The following is a 22,872-nucleotide window of genomic DNA, read 5'->3' on the forward strand; positions in this document are numbered from 1 at the left end:
ATTGCAGTGAGCGTGGGAGTACAGATGTCTCATTGAGATAGTGATATATACCCAGAAGTGGGATTGGTGGATCATATGGTATTTCTATTTTTAATTTTTTGAGAACCTCCAAACTGTTTTCCATAATGGCTGTCCCAACTTACATTCCCAACAATAGTGCTTAAGGGTTTGCTTTTTCTCCACATCCTTGCCCACATTTGTTACCTTTTGACTTTTGGGGAATAGTCATCCTAATAAACAGGTGTGAGGTGATAGCTCATTGTGGTTTTGGTTTGCATTTCCCTGATAATTAGTGATGTTGAGCATCTTTTCATATACCTGTTAGCCTTTTGTGTGTCTTCTTTGAGAAAATGTCTATTTGGGTCCTTGCTCACTTTTTCTACCATGTTATATGGTTTCTTTGCTATTGAGTTTGTGAAAATTACAAAAGGAAACTTTATTTAAAATGGAAGTGTTGAATTACTATATTGCATACTTGAAATGAATGCAACACTGTATGCTCATGAACTGGAAAGAAAATAAAAACTTAAAGAAAAAATACTATAAAATGGAGTCAGGGGGCCAGAAGGGGGAAGCTCACAGGCTCTATCACGTGTCATTTGTTGCAGACCCAGTGGAAGGAGACATACCTTGTAAGCTGATACTCCTTCAGCTACTGCTGTACTACCCCAGCAAGAGGAAGAAAGGTCTTTCTTCTTCCCTGATGACAGCCCAGCCAATGAGAGACTGTCACAACTTAAGCAATGAAAATCCTCTCTACTTGGATCTCCCAGTTTACCTCTTTTAATATAGCCCTCCCAACTTCCCCCTTTCTTCTATAAAAGTATTCCTCTCCTTTGTTCTCCAGACTTGCTATAGCTTACTTGTCCCAAGTGGCAGTTCTCTGCTATTCCTGAATAAGCCAATTTTTTTTTTTCTGGTAACATAACTGGCAGTTTTATTTTTTATTTTTTTTTCAACGTTTATTTATTTTTGGGACAGAGAGAGACAGAGCATGAACGGGGGAGGGGCAGAGAGAGAGGGAGACACAGAATCGGAAACAGGCTCCAGGCTCTGAGCCATCAGCCCAGAGCCTGACACGGGGCTCGAACTCACGGACTGCGAGATCGTGACCTGGCTGAAGTCGGACGCTTAACCGACTGCGCCACCCAGGTGCCCCGGCAGTTTTATTTTTAAGGTCCACTATTCGTATGAGCTCCTTTTATAGTTTGGATATTAATCCTTTCTTGGATATGGTCTGCAAATGTATTCTCCCATTCTGTAGGTTGCTTTTTCATTTTGGTGATGGTTTCCTTCCCTGTGTAGGAGCTTTTTAGTTTGATGTGGTCCCAGTTGTTCATTTTTGCTTTTGTTGCTTATGCTTTTGGTGCCAATCCCAAAAACTTGTTGCCTAGACCAAAGTTAAGGACACTTCCTCCTTGATTCTTTCTGGAAGTGTGATGGTTTCATGTGTTACATTTAAGTTTTTAAGCCATTTAAAGTAGATTTTTGTGTGTTTTATAAGGAAAGGTTCACTTTCATTCTTTTGCACATGGGTATACAGTTTTCCCAACATATCTAATGAAGAGATAGATGGTCTCGTATTCACCCATCACTGGGGGTCACCTTTGGGGAGTCCCCTTTGCAGCAGCTCATTTCTGAGGTTCACAGACACCCATACTCACAGAGAAATAAAAAGACACCATAAGCCCAGAATCACACCTAGCCTCACCTGGAAACTCAGGTATGGGGCTTATGGACAGACTCACACACAGACCCACACTACAGACATGGCTAGTGACACCCTGAGGAGAACGAACACACACACACACACACACACACACACACACACACAGATGCACACAGATGCACACAGTCAGAGCCATGAGACATACCCTACACACAGTGGAGACATACACAAAATACACACACACACACAATCAGGAAGACCCGAAGGGGCAACAAATTCACACCTATAACTAATATACGTGCGTACAAAACCCAGACATACATAGATACTCCCTAGGGATACACATTCCACCAGATACAAGGGACTTTTGAAATATGCAGTCACGCGGGGTGTCAGTTGTGATCTATCAGGGGCAAAGGCGGCTGATTGGTGGGGAGAAAGTATAGAGCATCCAGATTGCTATGGCAATGCTTAAACAGGTGAAGACTTGGATGAAGAGGGATCTTCCTCTGCTCCACCTGCTCCTGAGAGTCCACTTAACCTGCTGTTTGTGTCCTGCTCACCTAGTGATTTACTGACCTGCTGGCCTACTAACCTGTCTGAACCCTCCTCCCTCCCCTCTTGTACTTGATCTGATCCTGGTACTGTCCCTGACCCCCTTCTTCTCCTGACACACCCTCTCCCCAATCCCACCCCTATTTAAACCCCTCCAACCCCAATTACCACCCCATTTTCCACCCCCTCCCTTCCCCGCCCACCCCCACCTCCTCTCCACCCCCATCTGCACTTCCTCTCTGGCCCCTTAAAGGACCAGGACATTGAAGGTTCAGAAGCTATTTTTCTGTATGCTCTTACTTGGGCATCCCGGTGACCCAAACACGAATGTGAGTACACATCCGACATCTGTGGATTTTTCCCTTTTTTATTGTTTTTTTTTTTTTCAGACTGTAGTTAAAAAATGGTTTTTTCATGGGGTCCGTGATGAGAGCTCAGTTGTTTGTGAAGACCGAGAAGGTTTCTTGACCAGCTTGTAGGGGTTCTGGCCACAACTGTCCACATCAAGTTGTGGATCCTGTCAGGGCCACTTGGTCCAAAAAGAGTACCGTTGACAGGATGGAAACCAGAGCTTCATAGTGTCAAGAAAGAAGGACCTATGAAGATACTAAAAGCCAGTGAGATCTTTGTCTTAAATAACGGTCTTGTATGATGTTTGAATTATATCTCACTAAAATCGTTTTTAGAAATGTCAGGAACTCTTATTTAATAGGAGCCATTTAATACTATTAATAGTATTTCATAGTATTAGACTGACTGGCTCCTGGAAGCCCTGTAAAGATCCTGCTTCAAGCTTTGTAAGTTTAGGGTCCCTCTTATATGTAGTTAGTTTTCCTATCAGCACATCTTTCATATTTGTGAAGTTTGGTAGCCCTGGGAACAGTGGTATCTGAAGCTTTGGTGTTGGTACTAGAGGGTTAAAAAGTGAAATGTCCTTTGTGCTCTGAGCTTCCTGGTTTGTTTGTTTTTAGGAGCTTGTGAAGCAGCTCTCTCCCTCTGGTCTTGGAGGCTGCCCCCAAGAACTCTGTGTCCAACCAGGTTGATGAGAAGCTCAGCATAAATGAAGTGGCCTTGCCCTGCTTGGACACTTATAATAGGAAAATCACTAGGAGTGGTGTGATCAGAAAGTGAATGAATTCTTGTCCTTTCTTTAGCCAAGTACGTACAGGGTGTTGATTTACCCAAAGCAAAAAGGGTCTTGAATGTCCTTAGGATTGTCCAGCTATAAAGAAATACCTGGTTCCCAGTGTGAATGTTTTATTCTATCGTTAAAAAGCAAAACATGTACTCCTAGGAGCCTGAGAGAGAGAGAGACAGGGAACACCCATAGAAAGAAGTAGATTTCTTTAGATTGGCATGCACCAGATTCTTAGGGATCTGCCAAGTCCCAAGTCAGGACAAGCTAAATGGAGGCAGAATCCTCCTGCATGAGTACCTCCAGGCAAAAAAGAGTCTATTCTGTTTGTTTTGAGTCTAGGAAGGAGGAAATTTCTTGGTTCTGTTTACTGGAATGTCCCCCCTCTACCTAGACTGCATATCATAGATGAGTTCAGCTCTCTCTCTCCCGCCTCCCCACCTGAATTCTTGGATAAACTAACTTGTTGCATTTCCCACCTCCACCTGGTCGTGGCCATTGTCTGTGAGAACCTAGCGTTATTGGTCCGATTGGATCTAATCTAGTTAACAGTAACTACTGTTATCAACATCCAGATAGCTGCCAGGGGTATCAAGAGTGCTCAGGACTGAGGATGTTTACCATTCACGTCAAGATCTCTCTGTCTTTGGTGCATTTGATCCCCATGATCATTGTGCAGACAGCTCCTGCTCTCTTTCAGCCAGTCAGTGTTCATTTCCCACCAGCACACATTTTAGTGACCTCAGTTCTGAGAGCTGAAGATACATATGGTACACATATTGGAGACTACTTTCTAGAGAGGCTTATCGGCACACAATTAAAGTTTGGTATGTGAATTAGAATGAACTGCATTGTGAGTGTTGTGAGTGTATGTTCTCCTAAAACACTGGTAAGTCTAGTTTTAGTAAAATGATATGTGTTCTGTTGTTTTGGTGACCATATCCAGGACTTTTGTATTCTTTTAGAAAGTAATTGTAGTAATTGCTATTGACTGATTTAGGTGCAACACTGTGAAATAGGAACTTGAATTTATTGTATTAGCTATTTGGAGATGTGTGTTCAAGTAACTTAAAATCTCATAGATTTCATCAAAATAGACAAGATCACCTGATTATGCAAATCTTTATTAACTTCAGAAATCTGACAATTTGGGCTGTGATTCAGATTCAGAGTAAACCTTGAATAAAACCTCGTGGAATGCCTGGGTGGCTCAGTCAGTTAAGCATCTGACTCTTGATTTTGGCTCAGGTCATGATCTCACGGTTTGTGAGTTTGAGCCCAGCATCAGGCTGTGTGCTAACAGCGTGGAGCCTGCTTTGGATTCTCTGTCTCCCCTCTCTCTCTTTTCCTCCCCCACTCTTTCTCTCTTTTAAAAATAAATAAACTTTGGGGTGCCTGGGTGGCTCAGTCGGTTAAGCGTCCAACTTTGGCTCAGGTCATGATCTCGCGGTCCATGAGTTCGAGCCCTGTGTCGAGCTTTGTGCTGACAGCTCAGAGCCTGGAGCCTGTTTCAGATTCTGTGTCTCCCTTTCTCTCTGACCCTCCCATGTTCATGCTCTGTCTCTCTCTGTCTCAAAAATAAAAAAAAGTTAAAAAATTTTTTTTAAATAAAAATAAACTTTAGAAAAAAAGGAAATCTCAGTGTTTGTAGAAACTAAACAATAATGTAGAACTTATTTTTGCTGGAATAATCCTATATTATTATAATAGGAGCTGCCCATCTCTCTCAGTTATATCCATATGTGTAAACATCTGTCTCTATAACAATCTCATTTGAATCTCTAGTACATTTGTATTGTTACTTTCTCCCATCCTTCCATAAATTTTGGTGTATTTTTGGAAATGTTCCAAAGGATTTTATCCAGGTACTTCATGAATGTACAACAGAAGTCATTTATTTCTTGTCTACTAAAAGTTTACCTTTACTTTTTTCTTTTTCTTTTTTGTCTCTTTTTAAATTTTTAATGTTTATTTCTGAGAGAAACAGAGATAGAACATGAGCGGGGGAGGGGCAGAGAGAGAGAGAGAGAGAGAGAGAGAGAGAGACAGACAGAATCTGAAACAGGCTCCAGGCTCTGAGTGGTCAGCACAGAGCCGACGCGGGGCTTGAACTCACCAACCGTGAGATCATGACCTGAGCTGAAGTCCGACGCTTAACCGACTGAGCCATCCAGGTGCCCCGTAAAGTTGGCTTATAAATTCTTAAGTTCTCCTAACTATTTAAAAATAGTTCCAATGTGTTTGTCAGCAAAGCAAAATCTCCAAGAGTGGCCTATCAGATTTTCCCAGCAGCTTCAGTGTGGTATAATTTATGTATAATAACAATACCTTTTTAAAGAATACACTTTGTTGACATGTGACATAGGTAAGCAGCAATGAAGCCATCACCACAGTAAGATGGTAAACACAGTCATCATTCCTAAAGGTTTGCCCCTGCTCCTTTGTAAGCCTTCTCTCCTCCCTTCTCTCGCCTTTGAGGAGGCATCTGAGAGGTATGCTTATAACCTCCTGGAGGCTGTTTGAAGATTGTTAATAAAGATGATTCTTTGTGACAGATATTATAAATGTCTTTGATACTCTTCATTATCTCAAATATTATTTCAGCTTGTCCATATTTTGGCTGACCATTTCCCTGTTGGCTCTCGTGTGATCGGAACTTCGTGGAAGCTTACTGTTACTACTGCCACCCTTGCAATTTGCACATGTCTGATTTACCTCTGGAGAGTTGTCCTTGCTGTGAGTATACTAAAGTACCTTATAGATAGCCTTGTAATCCTAAGTAAGCAGAATTTTTTTTTTTTCGGTAAGCACGAATTTTTAACTAGACCTCTGTATGCATTCAGTACTTCAAATTTCCCTTTCAGCACTGTGTTCACTGCATCCGACAAATTGTAATAAGTCCAATATTCATTATCATTTAGATGAAAATGTTTTTAAAATTCTCTGAAATGTCTTCTTTGACCCACTTCTTTTAGAAGTGTTGTTTTATCACTAATATTTTTTGTAGTTTTCCAGCTGTCTTTCTATTATTGATGTCTAGCTTGCATTTGTGGTCTGAGAACGTATTTTCTATGATTTTGTTTACTTTAATTTAAGCTGTATTTTATCACCCTGAATGTGGTCCATGTCAGTGAATGTTCTATGTGACTTGAGAAGAATGTGTATTTTTCTACTGTTGAAGTGTTCTATAGATGGTAAGAATACAAGTGACTGATGACACAGTTCAGTCCAACTGTGTTCTTAAATTTGAATTTCTGTATCCTCAATCCGTCAATGACTGATAAATGTTATTGAATTCTTTCAGCTATCATAATATATATGTCTATTTGTCCTAGCACTTGTGTCAGTTTTTGACTCATGTATTTTGACACTCTGTTGTTATGCATGTACATTAAGGATTATGCTTTCCTGGAGAATTAAGCCTTTACTGTTGACCTCAGTATCTCTGATAATTTTCCTTACTTTGTAGTATGTTTTGAAGGATAATTTCACTGGCCACAGAATTCTAGGTGGATGGGTTCTTTTCTTTTAACACTACAAACACTTCATTCTTCTTGATTGCATGGTTTCTGAATTCTGAGTATTTTTTGTCCTGGTTCCTCTTAGGTACGGTGTTACTTCTCCCCGCCTCCTGCAACTCCAGCCCCCAACTCTACCCCTTAGCTTCTTCCATAACTCTTTGTTTTCAGTTTTCTGTTGATTGAATAGTATATGTCTAGGGGTAGTTTTGTTGTTTTGTTTTGTTTTGGCGGGGGTGGGGGGTGGTATTTATCCTGCTTGGAATTCTTTGAGTTTCCTGGATCTGTGTTTTGTGACTATCATTAATTTCGGAAAATTCTCATTTTCATTTCAAATGTATTTTCTTTTCAGTTCTTCTCCAGGTTTTCCCATTTGTGTATGTTACACCTTTTGTAATTGTTCCACTGGTCTTGGATTTTCTGTGTTGTGGCTTTAGTTTTTTCTTTGTGTTTCTGTTTTGGATATTTCTACTTGACATTTCCTTCTGCTTGTTGAGTCTTTCTTCAGCTATGTTGTGTGTGTTAATAAATCCACCAAAGACATTCCTTATTACTATTAATGGTGCTTTCATTTCTAGAAGTCCTTTTGGATCCTAGAGTTAGCACCTCTGTGCTCACATTCACCACCTCTTCTTGAATACTGACCACTTTTTCCATTAGAGTCATTCTCCTATTAATCAGAACGATTTTAAATTCCCAGCCTGATTATCCCACCGTCTCTGCCATAGGAAGTGTGATTCTAATGCTTGCATTCTGTGTTCAAAATATGTGGTTTTGGGGGCACCTGGGTGGCTCAGTCGGGTGAGTGTCCGACTTTGGCTCAGGTCATTATCTCGCTGTACATGAGTTTGAGCCCCGTGTCTGGCTCTGCATTGACAGCTCAGAGCCTGGAGCCTGCTTTGGATTCTGTGTTTCCCTCTCTGCCCCTCCCCAACTCATGCTCTGTCTCTCTCTCTGTCCAAAATAAATAAACATTAAAAAAATTTTTAAACACAGAATTAAAAAAACCAAAATATGTGGTTTTTCCTTTTAGGGTACCTTGTAAGTTCCTTTGAAACACCCCCTTTGGGGTCACATTCTTGCTTAAAGAAACTGAGGTGAATAGGCCTTTAGTGTGAAGTTTTGTCTTTACCTGGCTAGGTTTTAGGCTGAGTTTACTACCCTGTGAGACAGGAAGGAGGAAGAGCACTGTAGTTGAGTATTTCTCTTCATCTGCATTACTTATCTTTAGGAAAACCTGTATTAGGCTTTGGAGAAAAAGTTTCTCTTGAGGACAGACCTTCTAAGGAAGAACAGAATACCATGAGTTTATTTCTAAATGGCTGTTTTTCCTCTTTTTTTTTTTTTTGCCAATTTAGAAATCTTTCCCTTCAAAAAGAAAATATGAATATTAAGTATTTGTAAGGCCATCTCTCCCTGCTTAGGAAAGGAAACATGTGACCTTAACGGACTATCCATGCTTTTCTGTTTGCCCTCCATAGATACACTTTCTTATAACAACATTATTATGACTAGCTTTTTGATACCCTGATGATATTCCAATATCCTGGCAAGATGTTGGGGCTTGCTTCAACATCATATCATCATTTAAAACTTTCGAATAGGGATATACGTTCTAGGGGTCAAGACAATGTGTCTACCTTTTGTTAAAGTAGAGTCTTGCCTGGATTTCATTGAGCTATAATTCATCAGGGGATGACTTGGGTCTGGGTGTTACTGAACCACCAAGACCAGGTTGTTAAGTCTCAGTGTCTTAGTAATGAACACTGAATGCAAGGGAAACAAAGCAGGCGGAGTTTATTAGAAATAGCTCGTATACAATGGAGCCAACAAGAAAGAGGAATATCGATCCCCGAAGGGGTGGTGTGCCAGGCTTATAAAGACACTTTTCCAAAGGGTGAGGGGCTGGGAGTGGGGAAGCATCCTTCAGTCCCATAGTCATTATTTTGTGGTTGTTATTTTTCAGTGGACACAAGACAATCATAGGATATCTTTTTCCATGGTTGACATTCTTATTTAGGGCTCCTAGAAAATGAAATACTTGTGCAGTCAGGCTTTAAATTGTTACTTCTGATTTTGACAGACAACTATTACTCCCTGATACCTGTTATCTCTCTTTTGTTCACTTTTCCAGAAAGAGGTATAGAAACTTCTGATCCTTGCCTCAGAGCAGTGCCCTTTTAGGAGTTCAGTTCCTCTTGCTTTTCTTATACCCTCTCACAGGGAGCTCTTTTTGCTTTTTTTTTTTTTTTTTTTTTTTTTTTGAAATGTTAGCCATCATTTCTTTTGTTGCCTATGCTTTTTCTCTATCCATGTTTCACTCTCTTTCTTTCTCATTTGATGACTTTTTTTTTTGAAGACCCTCTGTTTTTAGTAATCTAGGAAAATCATAGCACCTGACATGTTTTAATTGTTTATTGATTCAGAAAGCAGCCAACCCTGTGTAAGATTTCAGAAAGCCTTCTGGAAAATGAAAGGGGCATATCTTAGTACAAAGATTTTCCTTTTCTTTCCTCTCCCCTCCCTTCTTCCTTGCCTTGCCTTCCCTTCCCTTCCCTCCCCAGCCCTCCCCTCCCTTCCCTGTCCCCTCCACCTCTCTCTCTCTTTCTCTCTCCTTCTCTCTCTCTCTCTCTCTCTCTCTCTCTCTTTTGTCCTTTCATATGATCCCAGGTTCTGGACTTCAGTGTGGATATTGGGTTTGACTACAAGAGAAAAAAAATCAGGCAAATATCTTAATTATATGTTTTTAAAACTCTCTGCATTATGCACTGACAAAATTGAATATGTTGATGTTTATTTAATAGAATGTAAATCTATCTTTTGGTCAAAATAAGCCATGAATCTTTATGCTTTTATCAGAAATAGTTTATAAAGAATCATGAACTAAATATGAAGTTCTAATTTTTTCTTATATTTAATTTATGAATTCATTAAGCTGAACAAAATGATCATTGTAATTTCATTGGATTACATTTAATATTTTATCAGGAGGTATAAGTTTTTACTAATAATATGTTTTGTTTTTTTTAAAAATTTTTTTAACGTTTATTTATTTTTGAGACAGAGAGAGACAGAGCATGAATGAGGGAGGGTCAGAGAGAGAGGGAGACACAGAATCTGAAACAGGCCCCAGGCTCTGAGCTGTCAGCACAGAGCCCGATGCAGGGCTCAAACTCACAGACTGTGAGATCATGACCCGAGCTGAAGTCGGATGCTCAACCGACTGAGCCACCCAGGCGCCCCACTAATAATATGTTTTGACCTCAAACTTAATTTTGTTTCTTCCTCTCTCAGGTATAGCCTCAAGTATATCAAGGTAAGATTTTAGGTGTTAGTATTCTTTGTAATTTTTTTTCAGTACTCATGTTTGATGTGGATTTTAATTTTTTAACTAGGGATAAATATGGTGACTTCTGATGTCTAATTAATTGACTGTTAGGAGGCTAAGTGACAATGTGGAGGGATTTGCTCTCTTAAGATAAGAGACCAGGGGAGGAAAACATCACAGGAGGAAGAAGAACAGAATGAGTGTAATTCCGCACAGAAATGGTTAGGAAACAAGTGATGATATATGATCCTGAGGTTTGGAGTGAGTACTTTGCCATGACCTGGCTCTTGATGAAATGTGAAGATGAGAAAACCTTCTTTGAGTCTATCAAGAAACCTAAGCTTAGAGAAGAAGCCAGATATTGCCAGGAAGGGTGTGTGTCACAAGAGAGGTTTAAACCAAGGTTTTGAGTCTGAGGTGGAGGGGCCAATCATGCCAGGGGACAATGAGAAGTGAATGTGATACAAATGGGGGTAATGTATTCTGCATGGGCCCCATAGACTGTGGTGATTCTGTGGTGCTGTCTTGAGAGGGTGGCTGCCTGACCCATAGCAAGCCCGCAAAGGCTGGTTGGTATTCATCACTGTGAATGCAGCGGTGGTGGCAGTGAGAAGAGTGATCTCAGGGCATGAGAGCTCTCACACTGGGTCAACAGAAGAGAAGTTTGCACTTTGTGGTCAGATGAGAGAATTAATTCCTGTTAGAGGAGTCTGTCTAGAGCTTACATGTGTTATCCACCTGTAATTGGGTGCTTCGTGTGTGTTGTTTTCCTCTAAGGTGGGAGGTAACATTCTCTTTTGGGGATGTAAAGCTTCTCTTTTAGGGACTGTGAGTTATCCAGAACCTCCAGCAAGTGTGTTTTTTTCCAAAGACCTTGTCCTCCACAGCCCCCAAGCTAGGATTCATGAAAGGCAATCTGTGAGCAGCAGGAAGTCATTGAAGACTTTTGGGTAGTCAATCAATCAACATTTGGAGCTTTCCTTGTGTGGAATTCAAATAGCACCTATAAGTGGAAGTGGCACAAACCAGGACTAAATGATGGATTTGATTATTTGTTTGTTGGCAGGGACCTACTTATGTACTTTTATGATTGGAGGAGAGAAATATAAGTTGATAGGATTTGATTTTTCTCTTTCATCTCTGGTGGTGACATAAGTACTTGAAGTGATTGAGTTTTCCAAGAAGGGTGCTTCCAGATGGGAGAGAAATTAGGAGAAGACATTTTATTGCATTTCTCCATTTTGGACGATATTTTAAATAGGAATCTCATTGATATAAGGTTTTCTTAGGTTTAAAATGCTGCTAAAACTTGATTTCTTCAGGCACAATGGAAAGCTAAAAAGTTACTTACACCCCCCGTCAGATAATGTGTCTGTACTAATGCACTGAGATTATTCGATGTTACTGGGTTTGCTAATCATCTTAGAAATTGTTTTCTCTCCTTTTAGTTAGTTTATAGCTAATAACTGAGAAGATCAATACATTTAAAAAGAAAACAGACCTTGCTGATGAAGTATCCATTTGGGAGCAGAAGGGATCATTACCCTTTCAAAGATTTTTTCTGATTTCATTTTGGTTATTTGTACCTCTGGTAGTGTATCCTACTGACCTATTTCATGTGTTCTATAAACAGTTCTAGTTCAAGACAAGCTTCACAAATGTCAAGCACTGTCTGTTTATTTGTGGAAGGAATCACACATTAAAAGATAGTTTTGTCTATCACTATGCTATTTGTGAATTCTAATCCTTTGTCATATGTTTTATAGATCAATGAATCAAAGAAATGTCTTCAAGAAACTAAGAGAAATTAAGTTTCTTTCTGATGAAGCTCTTAAATTAAAGGTAAGAATCCCTTCTTTGCCTGGATTGCTTTCTCAAAACAGAAGTGAAAATAGTGAGTTATTATTACTGATCCATTGCATTTTGTTGAAGGAGGACATCAAAACAGTTGAATATTTTAATGAAATTTTAAGTGACAGTCTTCAAAGTGCACGTGCTACTTGCAATCTGAGAGAGAGAAGAATGTCAAGAATAAGGACTTGGTAAGAGTTGGCTGCTGAGTTTTACTGTCATTTGGCTTTGGAGGCTTTTTGTTCATTGGGTGAGGTGAGCACAGTATGTTCACTTGCTGTTTACCACAGTAGAGATTGGGCCTCTGGGAGCCAAATCTCCATCTGCAATGTGAGCTGGAATTTCACTAGGACCACCATGAGGAGTTTTGCTATTTCAAGGACTAAGAAGTACCTTGTGTTTTCACAACTAGGTAATTATCACATCATTTCAGTTCTGCCCTCCAAGATATGAAGAAAATTCTAGAAGATATTTGAGAGATGAAGGGTGATTACTAGCCAAATTGTATAGTCCCTTCCTGTCTTAATGATGAACAGATAATTTTCAATGTGAATAGGGAAGGAGATATCTATTATCTATCTATCTATCTATCTGTCTATCTATCTATTGATATATATTCCACTAAGAAAGCCATTTGTGAGCTGTTTGATTTAAACTATTTTCTACCAAGTTGGCTTTCTCCTTGTTATATATATATGCCTCAGGATCTTTATTTGTTGCAGTGTACAATCATGTTGTGTTAGGTGAATTCACATTGTTGTGTGATCATTATTTCTTGAATGTCTTTTCTCATATCTGTCTTAAAGTCACAAGATGGAAATGGTGAATTCGAGGATTGAGAGCTGAGAACCTTGAGGTCCAATAACTGTGAACTGGAAGGTATGCTGTCTGTTGGGGAGAAATCCCCATATGAGTACATGACTTTGCATTGGGAAGGGAAAGAATGCCTTCTTGCCTTCATGGTTCTTGCCCTTTTCCTGTCACACCAAAGCCAACTCTCAGGTCATGTGCACACTTATAAAGAAAATCCATTTTTTACAGAAAATAAAAAGGCCTTAGAAGACAAGTGTAATGCATTGAGGTCTGTGAAAGCAATCAAGGAAGTAAAAGTCAAACAGCTGAAGGAGAAAGCACATATCCTTGAAGAATTCTATAAACAAAGAAGAGTGGCTGCAGAAGAGTAAGATGTTCAAATATTAATTGTCACAAATCCTGTTGTATGAATGAATGTCGTGGCCGGTATAGAGAATTTTTGCCAAATGCATTCGGTAGAATTGTGCCTGACCTTCCTACCTTGCTTTCTGTAACCTGCATTTTCCCCTCTGTCCTTAGTGCTTGTCACACATTATTGTGTCATGTATTTAGGGTGAAAGAGGGAAGGTACCAGCATTAAGAACACTGATCCCTGATACCCTCTGGATCCATTTACATTGTCCCATGGATTTCAATCCTATCACATTGTCTTCTCAGCTGGGAATTAGGTTATTTTTGTTCAGTACCAGACATGGGTCAAAAATATGTAGGGGGGAACGCCCGGGTGGTTCAATTGGTTGAGCATCTGACACTTAATTTTGGCTCAGGTCATGATCTCATGGTTTGTGAGTTCGAGCCCCACATTGGGTTCTGCACTGAAAATGCTGCAGCTGCTGGGGATTCTCTCTCTCCCTCTTTCTCTACCCCTCCTTCCCTGTCTCCCTCTCTCAAAATAAGTAAGTAAACATTTTTTTTTAATTGGGTAAAGAGAAATTGAGTTATATTGCTGCAGAAACAATGGGAATTTCTTTCTGGAAAATGGGTTGGGGCACCAGCAGTACTGGACCCCTTCATGCAGTCTGCCAGTGAGGTTGTTCACTGCAGGCCCAATCCCTAAGAAGGCCTGGGTATTTCCTGTCCCCCTGCATTTCTTATGTATAACAATCTTTGGTTCCAACCAAAACCTGCAGCTTCACTAGGGCTCATCTTTGCTGACTGACCCTCAACTACACTTGTTTACTTCTACGTCTATGTGCATAAAGTTATTTAGCTGCTTTGCAGTTCAGTTTTCTGTCCCTGAATGTATTGATGAGTCCTGGGGAGACTGGCTCCAGCTGCCAGGCTGGCTTTGTCCTGGGCTTCCTTCTTCTCCATCTTGGTCTCGTGTGTCTTCATGGGGTCGTTAGAAATTTGGTGCATTCACTCACTTGTTTCCTCCTTTGTGCAGTATTTCCTTTTGTTCTCAGGAGATCGGGGCCTTTAGAGTCCCTCATTCACGTTGAAAAGTAAACTCTTCCTTCCCTTCCCTGGAGACTCAGCTTCATGATAGTCCTTCCCACACCTGGGGTGGGGGCTGCTGTGCCTCATTGGCATCTTGTTTTTGGTAATTTGTAAGCTCTTTTTGGGAGTGGGTACAGAGCCCTGACCACCTTTCTATCTTCAGCCTCTTACAACAGAGCCACTACATTACAGCCACTCCAGAAAGCATTTGCTGAAGGACTGCCTGAGAAGCCAGAGGGAAATGCACGTGCCTTTCTCTGTCTAGAGCTTTTTTGTCAGTTTCTAAAAGTCAGGGCTCCCCGTGGAGGTGTAAGACTAATGATGATCTGTTGCCCCATCCTAATGGGTATAGTTGATCAGACGTGGTTTTTCACATTGAACTGAAATGAGTCTTCACCATCCCAAACAAAAGACCAACTCTGGGAAGGCACAAAGTGCAATGTTATTTGATGACTTCGTGATGAAGGAGTAGAAGCAGAAAACTAGAAAGACACCTCCAATTGAAGAGACGTGCCAGCAGACAGAGGTTGATTTTAACTTAAATGAGGTGTTCAGTTCATTTCTCTGATTGTGTTGTCAGTCTGCATTTATGGGAGAGGTGAGGGAAGGGATATTTGAATCTAGGCCTTCAAAAGTGCTGGGAGAGGGGCGCCTGGGTGGCGCAGTCGGTTAAGCGTCCGACTTCAACCAGGTCACGATCTCGCGGTCCGTGAGTTCGAGCCCCGCGTCAGGCTCTGGGCTGATGGCTCGGAGCCTGGAGCCTGTTTCCGATTCTGTGTCTCCCTCTCTCTCTGCCCCTCCCCCGTTCATGCTCTGTCTCTCTCTGTCCCAAAAATAAATAAAAACGTTGAAAAAAAAAAGTGCTGGGAGATAAAAAGGAAGAACTTCTGGACCTTGGCTCCTGGATTAGGTATATATCTTTCTCATCTTAGGAAACTGAAAATGGCACAATGTGAACTGGTGGCAATTGAGAATCAACTGGAAGCTACAGAGGAAAATTTGAAAATAGCTAACGAGGAAATATACAAGTACAAGTGAGTTCAGATACTAATTAGCAGTGGCTCATGAAACCCCTGTCCATTTCTTGTTTTTCACATTTGTACAAATTTAGACTCAATTAACAAGTAATATAAATACATATTCAGAGGACATATCCATAGAGAATGAACAGGTAGAAAAAGATAAGGTTTAGAAAGAACAAAAAACAGTCAAGTTACTAAACATTTCCAGAACTCCAGTATTGGCCTGACCATGTGGAAACTTCATCCATGCCAACATTCCTCAGGGGTGGTGTCAACTCTCATAATCTATAGGAAAGCAGTGTGTGGTAGGATGAATTATACCCATCAATATGGTAGTGCCATTTGATGGCCCTGGTTTTTGGGAAATATGGTGAAGATATATGTTAAGGGACAAAGAGCTTTATGATGAAAGACACTTGTCACATGATGAATTAGGGAAAGATTAAAAATGGGAAGGAATTCTATGAACTCTGAACCCTATAGGCATGGAATAATGAGTAAGGAAAGGATGTAACAATAGCTTTGATCCTACTGTACATTTATAATCATGTAAGAATAAATTGTATCAGGGGACAGATATAAGGTTGATGGGAACGTGGGCAGATTATTTAAAATCGTACCCAATATTGGGCCTTATCTGACAAAAGCAATTGTAACTCACAGGCAGCAAATTGAACAAACACAAGAACAGCTGCAGCAGGCAGAGCTCACCTTCAGACACCAGGTAATCTGAGTTCTGCCTGACATACTGAACCCTTAGCACCTCATGCAGGTGAGTGTAGTGGCCCTTGGAATCCCTAAACACGGGCTTTTCATTGTTGGCTTTTTCAGATTGCAGTTCATGAGAAAAATGCTCAGCACAACTGGGTAAGTGTTTTCTTGTTTCCTCCTCTTTCTTTGGTGCACAGTCTGGTAAGACTGAAGGTGGATGTGTTTTTTCTCCTCCAGATCAAGACTCAGATCTGGGACAGGGAGGTGGCAGAAGAGAGCAGGGAGGTCGCCCACTTGAAACAGGTGTGGGAGCTTGACGTGTGGTTTTATGGGTGTTTCAAGGGATGACAGCTGTGCTGTTTAGTATCTAGTAGAGTATGTGGTGTTGTAACTCTTCAGAAGTCCATTCTTTTTCTGTATCCAAGACTGGATGTTATGGAAGGAAAGAGGCTGCCTGAGGGACACATGAGACAGAAACCAATGCCTGGAAGACCAAAGATGCAGAACCCTCCAAGGAGAGGTAAGGAGCACATTGTGACATGCACTGGCCTAATTTCTGCTGCAAAACCTGTTCCTTTCGGTGATCATTGTGTGGCCTGGACAGAACCACAAGCACTACCTAAGGATAGCAGGTGGTCTGAAGGGGTGACAGGAGGGTGTTCTCCTCTGGTGCCCTAGCAGCACTGCTAAATTTCTGTAGTTTTCCTTTTCTCATTAGTATCAGATTAGTCTAAGTACATTTCTATTCAGACATAGTTATATAATAACTGCTCACATGTGGAAGGCAGCTTACATATAAGCTGAAGGATTGAACAATCCACCTGGAGCCAGAAGAAACACACACATTCTCTTCCGTTGAGGGTTCTTTGATGTTATCCGCCAATCGATACTCTCATTTGTATTCTTTTTTTTAGTTAAATTTTTAATGTTTATTTACTTTGTAGAGAGAGAGTGTGAGTGGGGGTGGGGCAGAGAGAGAAGGAGACACAGAATCTGAAGCAAGCTCCAGGCTCTGAGCTGTCAGCACAGAGCCCGACGCGGGGCTCGAACCCACGGACTGTGAGATCATGACCTGAGCCAAAATCAGATGCTTAACGGACAGCCACCAAGGCATCCTCATTTTTGTTCTTAATTGGTAATGAAATGGTGATTTCCCATGATGTACACTGAGAAACCTCTTTCTTAGTGATGACTTCTAGATTGCTAGTTGAGCCTGACCTGTCCACAGTTATTTGATTAATTACAAAACAACATGAACTAAGGCCACATGAGGTCTTTATCAAGGTGAGGGGATGGTTCTCCCCCTTATCCTTGGGGGTCACCTGAGGCATGTGGGATACCCTCTGCCTCTGGTCAGGGACCTGCGTGTAGGGAAAAATTTAAGGTATTTGAGGAACGAGAGGAGAGATTGTTTTCATTTCGCACAGTCCTCTAAAAGCAGAATAAACCTCTATCCCTTCTAGGGCCATTAGCAGATCCAGAAACCGGTGTGACCTCTGTGAGTTACAGCAGCTCTGACTGTACCAAGAAAGCAGACAAGGACAAGGTAAATGCTGGGGCCATTCTCAGTTATAAGTCTTTCGGGAAAACCTCCTCTTTCTGTACAGCACACTCTCCTGGCCTTGTCTCATTTTGCATGTTGTGTGGTATGTCTGTTTGATTCTTTGTTTTCCAAATGCACACTCATAACCCAGGAGCCCACAGGCTTCTCTGTTTTCATTCAGCTTATCGTCTTTCTGTGGTAAGTTTAGAATCTCGAAGAACTTACAGGTTGAAGACCTTAGGGCTTTTCCTGCGTGTTTCTGTAAATAACACAAGGAGGATGACCCCACACTCCACACTCCAGTCTCCTGGCCTGGCCGACTCCTTCCATGCCTCAACTTTGTGGGATCAATGTTATTGTCATTATTTTCCTCTTTTTGGTCAGGCAATTAATGTGTTCAGACAGTCCCCTTTTCCTGGGGACTCCTGCACTTTCCTGCACTTTCCTGGGGACTTTTCCTGCACTTCCTGGGTGTTTCATATGCATGTTACATGCAACTTATGGTCGTGGCTGAGCGATATTTGCTTTCAGCCCAGTCAGCTGCAATGGTCCACTTTGCCTGTTGCTAGCAGGGTTTGGTCCCTGTTATGGTAAGATTCCAGTCTGCTGCTGCCTTGGGCTTGTAGTTGGGTCTGACCAGATGTATCCATTTGTTGGGACTATGGTCACCCCTAACTGCAGGATGCTCTTCCTGCCCCTGAGAGACTCTCATTAGTCAGTAGAGCCTTCAGTCAGCCCAGATATCTGCCACCAGTCTGTTGGGGTTGTAGTGACCCCCAAAGTGCAACACTTTCTCCTTATGCAGCCCCTGTGAAGTTTTTATTGGTGGCCGAGGCCAGCATTCACATCAGATGTCTGCCTCCAGCCCACTGCGGGGGCTGCAGCCCACTGGTGTACATGGTTATCTTCCCCTCTCCCTGCGCCAGGACAGGCTGTCAGAGATGTTTGCGGAAAGAGTCATGTCAAGAATAGCCTTGCAGGGACTCTAGCTGGGTTGGGTGGGACTGGATGGCACAGTCCCCGGGAGAATGCAGGACAGGGCTCCAGGTGTAGCAAGGGAGGTGAAGAGCGTTCATACTGGTTCCAGCAAGTGTCTGCGTATCTAGGCTTGGGCAGGGTCAAGAAATGGCACCCACCTGGTCTTTCATTCTTGGAGAAGTTGGCTGGAGACCCCTGCCCCTGCTGGGCAAGTTCTGAGATTAGTAAATAAATCTTCTATTGTGTTGCCGCCTTTCAAAGGGCTGCCTCTGCGTTTGCTGGCCTGGATGTTTGCTATGCTGGCTCATTAAGAGAGGGGATTCCTATGGCTCTCCAGCTCTCCCAGAGCTAAGCCCTCTGATTTTTAAAGTTCATGGACTTAAGGCCCACTGATTGTATAAATTCGTGAATTTAAGCCCCATGATTTTCAAAGCCGAATATTATGGGGATTCATCTTCTCAGTGGAGGTTCCCCGTATCTGGGATGCATGGTGAGGAGTCTCTTCCTCTCCCATCTCTGCCTTTGTGGTCTCCCTCCCATTTGTGTTTGGTCTCCTTGGGAGCTCAGTACCAGCCTGCTCTTCTGCTTCCCTACCCTTTCCAGTGTAGCTCCTCTGAGCGATTAAGTGTGGACAGTCACTTCTGCCAGGTTTGGGGTTGTTTTCTAGGTTAGTTCTCCTGATATGACTGTTTTCTAGGTGCATCCATGAGATGAGGTAAGCTTAGGACCCTCCTACACTGCCATCTTCCCAGCATCCTTCATGACAGTATTCTTTTTCCAAATAGATTGTCCAGTTTTATTTGCTTATTAATTTTTAAGTTTATATTTATATTTAAAAACTTTTTTTTTTTCAACGTTTATTTATTTTTGGGACAGAGAGAGACAGAGCATGAACGGGGGAGGGGCAGAGAGAGAGGGAGACACAGAATCCGAAACAGGCTCCAGGCTCTGAGCCATCAGCCCAGAGCCCGACGCGGGGCTCGAACTCCCGGACTGCGAGATCGTGACCTGGCTGAAGTCGGACGCTTAACCGACTGCGCCACCCAGGCGCCCCTATATTTAAAAACTTTTTAATCAAAATATTTTTTTTCAGGAATAGAAGAGTGATTCATCACACCTTTAACACCCAAGGATAGTGCTCATCCCAACCAGTGTCCTCCTTAATGCCCCTCACCTCTTTAGCCTTTCCCCCCATCCAGCACCCTACTAGCAACCCTCAGTTTGTTCTCTGTATTTAAGAGTCTCTTTTGGTTGGTCTCCGTTTCTGTTTTTATATTATTTTTGCTTCCCTTCCCTTATGTTCTACTGTTTTGTATCTTAAATTCCACATATGAGTGAAGTCATAATGATATTTGTCTTTCTCTGACTGATTTATTTTGCTTAGCATAATAACTCTAGTTCTATCCACGTTGCAAATGGTAAGATTTCGTTCTTTTTGATCACCAAGTGGTGTTCCATTGAATATATATCCCACTTCTTCTTTATCCATTTATCAGCATGACAGTATTCTTATTATGACGTCCTCTTGTAATGGAAGCATTTTGTCATGATTGGTTGCATCTGCTTTAAAATCAATATCTAGGGGAAGTATTTTTCTTATATTCTCAATAGTGTTTCAGGTGTAACCTAATTTCCTAGTAGCATTATAATTCTTTTGAATTTAATTACAAAATATGACCAAATCTCACCCATCACTAGCTATATGATTAGATAGATCTTCATTATAGCAATCTCTAATTACTTTAAATTTGGAAACATCCTAGTATTTGGGCTTCAAATATGTTCTTGTGATCTTCTAAACTATAAGTTATTTATTGCACGAAATGTAACATCTCAATCATTCCCAAAGCATTCTTTGATTTTAAAAATGATCTTTTCCCTTGCAACCATCATCTAGTAAACTGTGATTTTAAGTGATTTTCTTAAACACTTCTGTTTGAAAAACATATCGATGAAGCATCATATCTTCATGTGAATTCTTCTTCCATTTGTAATATAAATGAATTAAAAATGGCTGCTGTATATTGGCAGGCTGGTCCCATTTGCTCAATATCCTGTTGGTGCCAAGCTCAAATGTTTATACATCCAGTTTTTTGTTGTTGTTATTGTTGTTGTTTTTAAGTAGCCCTAGGGGTGCCTGTGTGGCTCAGTTGGTTAATCCTCCAACTTCAGCTCAGGTCATGATCTTGCGGTTCATGGGTTTGAGCCCTGTGTCGGGCTCTGTGCTGACAGCTCAGAGCCTGGAGCCTGCTTCGGATTCTGTGTCTCCCTTTCTCTTGGCTCCTCCCCTTCTCTCTCTCTCTCTGTCTCTCTCTCTCTCTCTCAAAAATAAACATTAAAACAATTTTTTTTAAGTAGCCATAAATTGGTTTTTTTGTTTTGTTTTGTTTTTTGTTTTGTTTTTTTGCCATTTCACTGTCTGCCTGATCTTCATGCCTGTGAAATTACGACAAACATCTGCTAATCAGAGATTAAGATCACCTCTGGCTGTTAAAGACCCTAAGCTGCTGGTGACTTCTGAACTCGAGTCCCTCAGCCAGGCTGCTGAGAGACAACACGTAGGCATGTAAGTACCCTCTCCACATTACCTCTTCCTAAGACGCTACCTTGCCCTCTTCTACTTCAGGGTGGTAGCCACTGGAAGGTCAGATGCTGTGAAGGACCTCCCCTCATGCAGACCTGTCAGAGTGGAGCAAATACTGCTACCTGCATGCTGCTGCCACCTCATGGTCACATCTTTCTCCTTCAGCCTGAAAACTCTTGAACTCAACCGTACATTCTTCCCAACGTTGAATGTTTTTCTGAATTGGAATTATTTGATTCTGTTGTATTGCCGCTAAAAAGAATGCATGGAAACAAATTAAAAACAAGGATTCTTTAGAATAAGTGAGCTAGTCACAGTGAAACACCTGTCCATTTGTACATTTTTGGAAAATGTTAAGCCATGATGTGAAAAACATCGTCCAGAATCTAAATAGGTCCATGCTGTAGGATCACCAACTTTATAGTGAGCCCATCAGTGACACACTCTTTGAAAATCAGAAAAACACATAATTCCATACTATAGAATACAATGTGGCATATATGTTATCATCTTAGTGTAAAATATGTAAAATGGCTACTTTGGCCAATTATATTTATTGTGTATTCAATTTTTTATAACATACATGCTATTATTTAAATAAAACAGCAGTAAGAACATGAAAATGAGTGTCAACTGTTAGTAAATAACAGAACTCATTATGCAGTTACATGTGTTAAAACAATGATTATTCATATACTTTTAATATTATTACAGTTTTAGATTTATTTTAAAAAGAGTCCATATGGTACCAAATAAATGAGTATTTTCTTTTTTTTTAATTTTTTTTTAACATTTATTTATTTTTGAGACAGAGAGAGACAGAGCATGAACAGGGGGAGGGGCAGAGAGAGAGGGAGACACAGAATCTGAAACAGGCTCCAGGCTCTGAGCCGTCAGCACAGAGCCCGACACGGGGCTTGAACTCAGGGACCGCGAGATCATGACCTAAGCCGAAGTCGGACGCTTAACCGACTGAGCCACCCAGGCGCCCCTAAATGAGTATTTTCAAAGCTGAAAGCATTTGCATTATGTAGATACCCAGTCCTCCAAGAGGTGACATGTAACTTCCCACTTCTTGAGATGTGCACTTATTTCTCTAGAGAGAACATACATCATGGACAGGGGAGAAACCTGAAAAGCACCACCTCAGCCGTGTGATGAAACATAAAATTAACAGTGGCAATTCATCTTGAGAGTAAACATTCTTGATATGAATCGATAAGGATGGCATTTTGCCTCTGTGATCTTGTGCCACCAAGCACATAACTCCAGTATAGTCATTTGAAAAAACATTAGAGGGGCTTCTGGTTGGCTCAGTCGGTTAAGCATCGGACTTTGGCTCAGGTCATGGTCTCACAGTTCATGGGTCTGAGCCCCACATCGGGCTCTGTGCTGACAGCTCGGAGCCTGAAGCCTGCTTTGGATTCCATGTCTCTCTCTCTCTGCCCCTTCCTCACTCACACTCTGTCTCTCTCTGTGTCTCAAAAATTAATAAACGTTAAAAAAAATTAGACGTATATCAACTGAGGATCATCCCACAAAATACATTCTACAAAAGTACCCCTCAAAACTTTGCAGATCATGAAAAATATGGAAAGTCTGAGAATTGTCATAGGCAGGTAGAGCCTAAGGAGACAGGATGACTGGATGTAATGTGCCAGCTGGGATGAGTCTGGAACAGGAGAAGTTAAAACCTCAGCAAATCTGAGTAAAATAGACATTGGT

General features: G+C 41.3%; 1 protein-coding gene and 1 pseudogene across 2 annotated transcripts; both read left to right on the forward strand.

Annotated features, from left to right (window-relative positions):
* LOC123598842 overlaps positions 1-12,935 on the forward strand; it is a 55,170-nt pseudogene extending 42,235 nt beyond the window's left edge.
* A 2,236-nt stretch (positions 12,936-15,171) lies between these two features.
* LOC123598843 (transport and Golgi organization protein 1 homolog) lies at positions 15,172-21,864 on the forward strand. 2 transcript variants are annotated; one of them, XM_045479587.1, is made up of 7 exons: positions 15,172-15,343; positions 15,995-16,055; positions 16,163-16,198; positions 16,280-16,345; positions 16,468-16,562; positions 17,506-17,588; positions 21,032-21,864. In XM_045479587.1, the coding sequence occupies exons 1-5, from the start codon at positions 15,252-15,254 to the stop codon at positions 16,498-16,500; spliced, it is 288 nt and encodes a 95-aa protein (XP_045335543.1). In that variant the 5' UTR covers positions 15,172-15,251; the 3' UTR covers positions 16,501-16,562; positions 17,506-17,588; positions 21,032-21,864. The 2 variants fall into 2 exon arrangements, with proteins under 2 accessions (XP_045335543.1, XP_045335542.1); XM_045479586.1 differs by lacking the exons at positions 15,172-15,343; positions 15,995-16,055; positions 16,163-16,198 and having other exon boundaries at positions 16,205-16,345; positions 21,190-21,864.
* The last annotated feature ends 1,008 nt before the right edge of the window (positions 21,865-22,872 follow it).

Source organism: Leopardus geoffroyi, chromosome C1 (genome assembly GCF_018350155.1).
Source record: "Leopardus geoffroyi isolate Oge1 chromosome C1, O.geoffroyi_Oge1_pat1.0, whole genome shotgun sequence".
Lineage (NCBI taxonomy): Eukaryota > Metazoa > Chordata > Mammalia > Carnivora > Felidae > Leopardus > Leopardus geoffroyi.

Bases quoted from the DNA above. Each gene is read 5' to 3' on its own strand.
- LOC123598843 (XM_045479586.1), top strand. From the start codon at position 16,478: ATGGAAGGAAAGAGGCTGCCTGAGGGACACATGAGACAGAAACCAATG. The intron at 16,563-17,505 runs GTAAGGAGCACA...TATCCCTTCTAG, and splicing joins GCAGAACCCTCCAAGGAGAG to GGCCATTAGCAGATCCAGAA. The intron at 17,589-21,189 runs GTAAATGCTGGG...CTTCTACTTCAG, and splicing joins AGAAAGCAGACAAGGACAAG to GGTGGTAGCCACTGGAAGGT.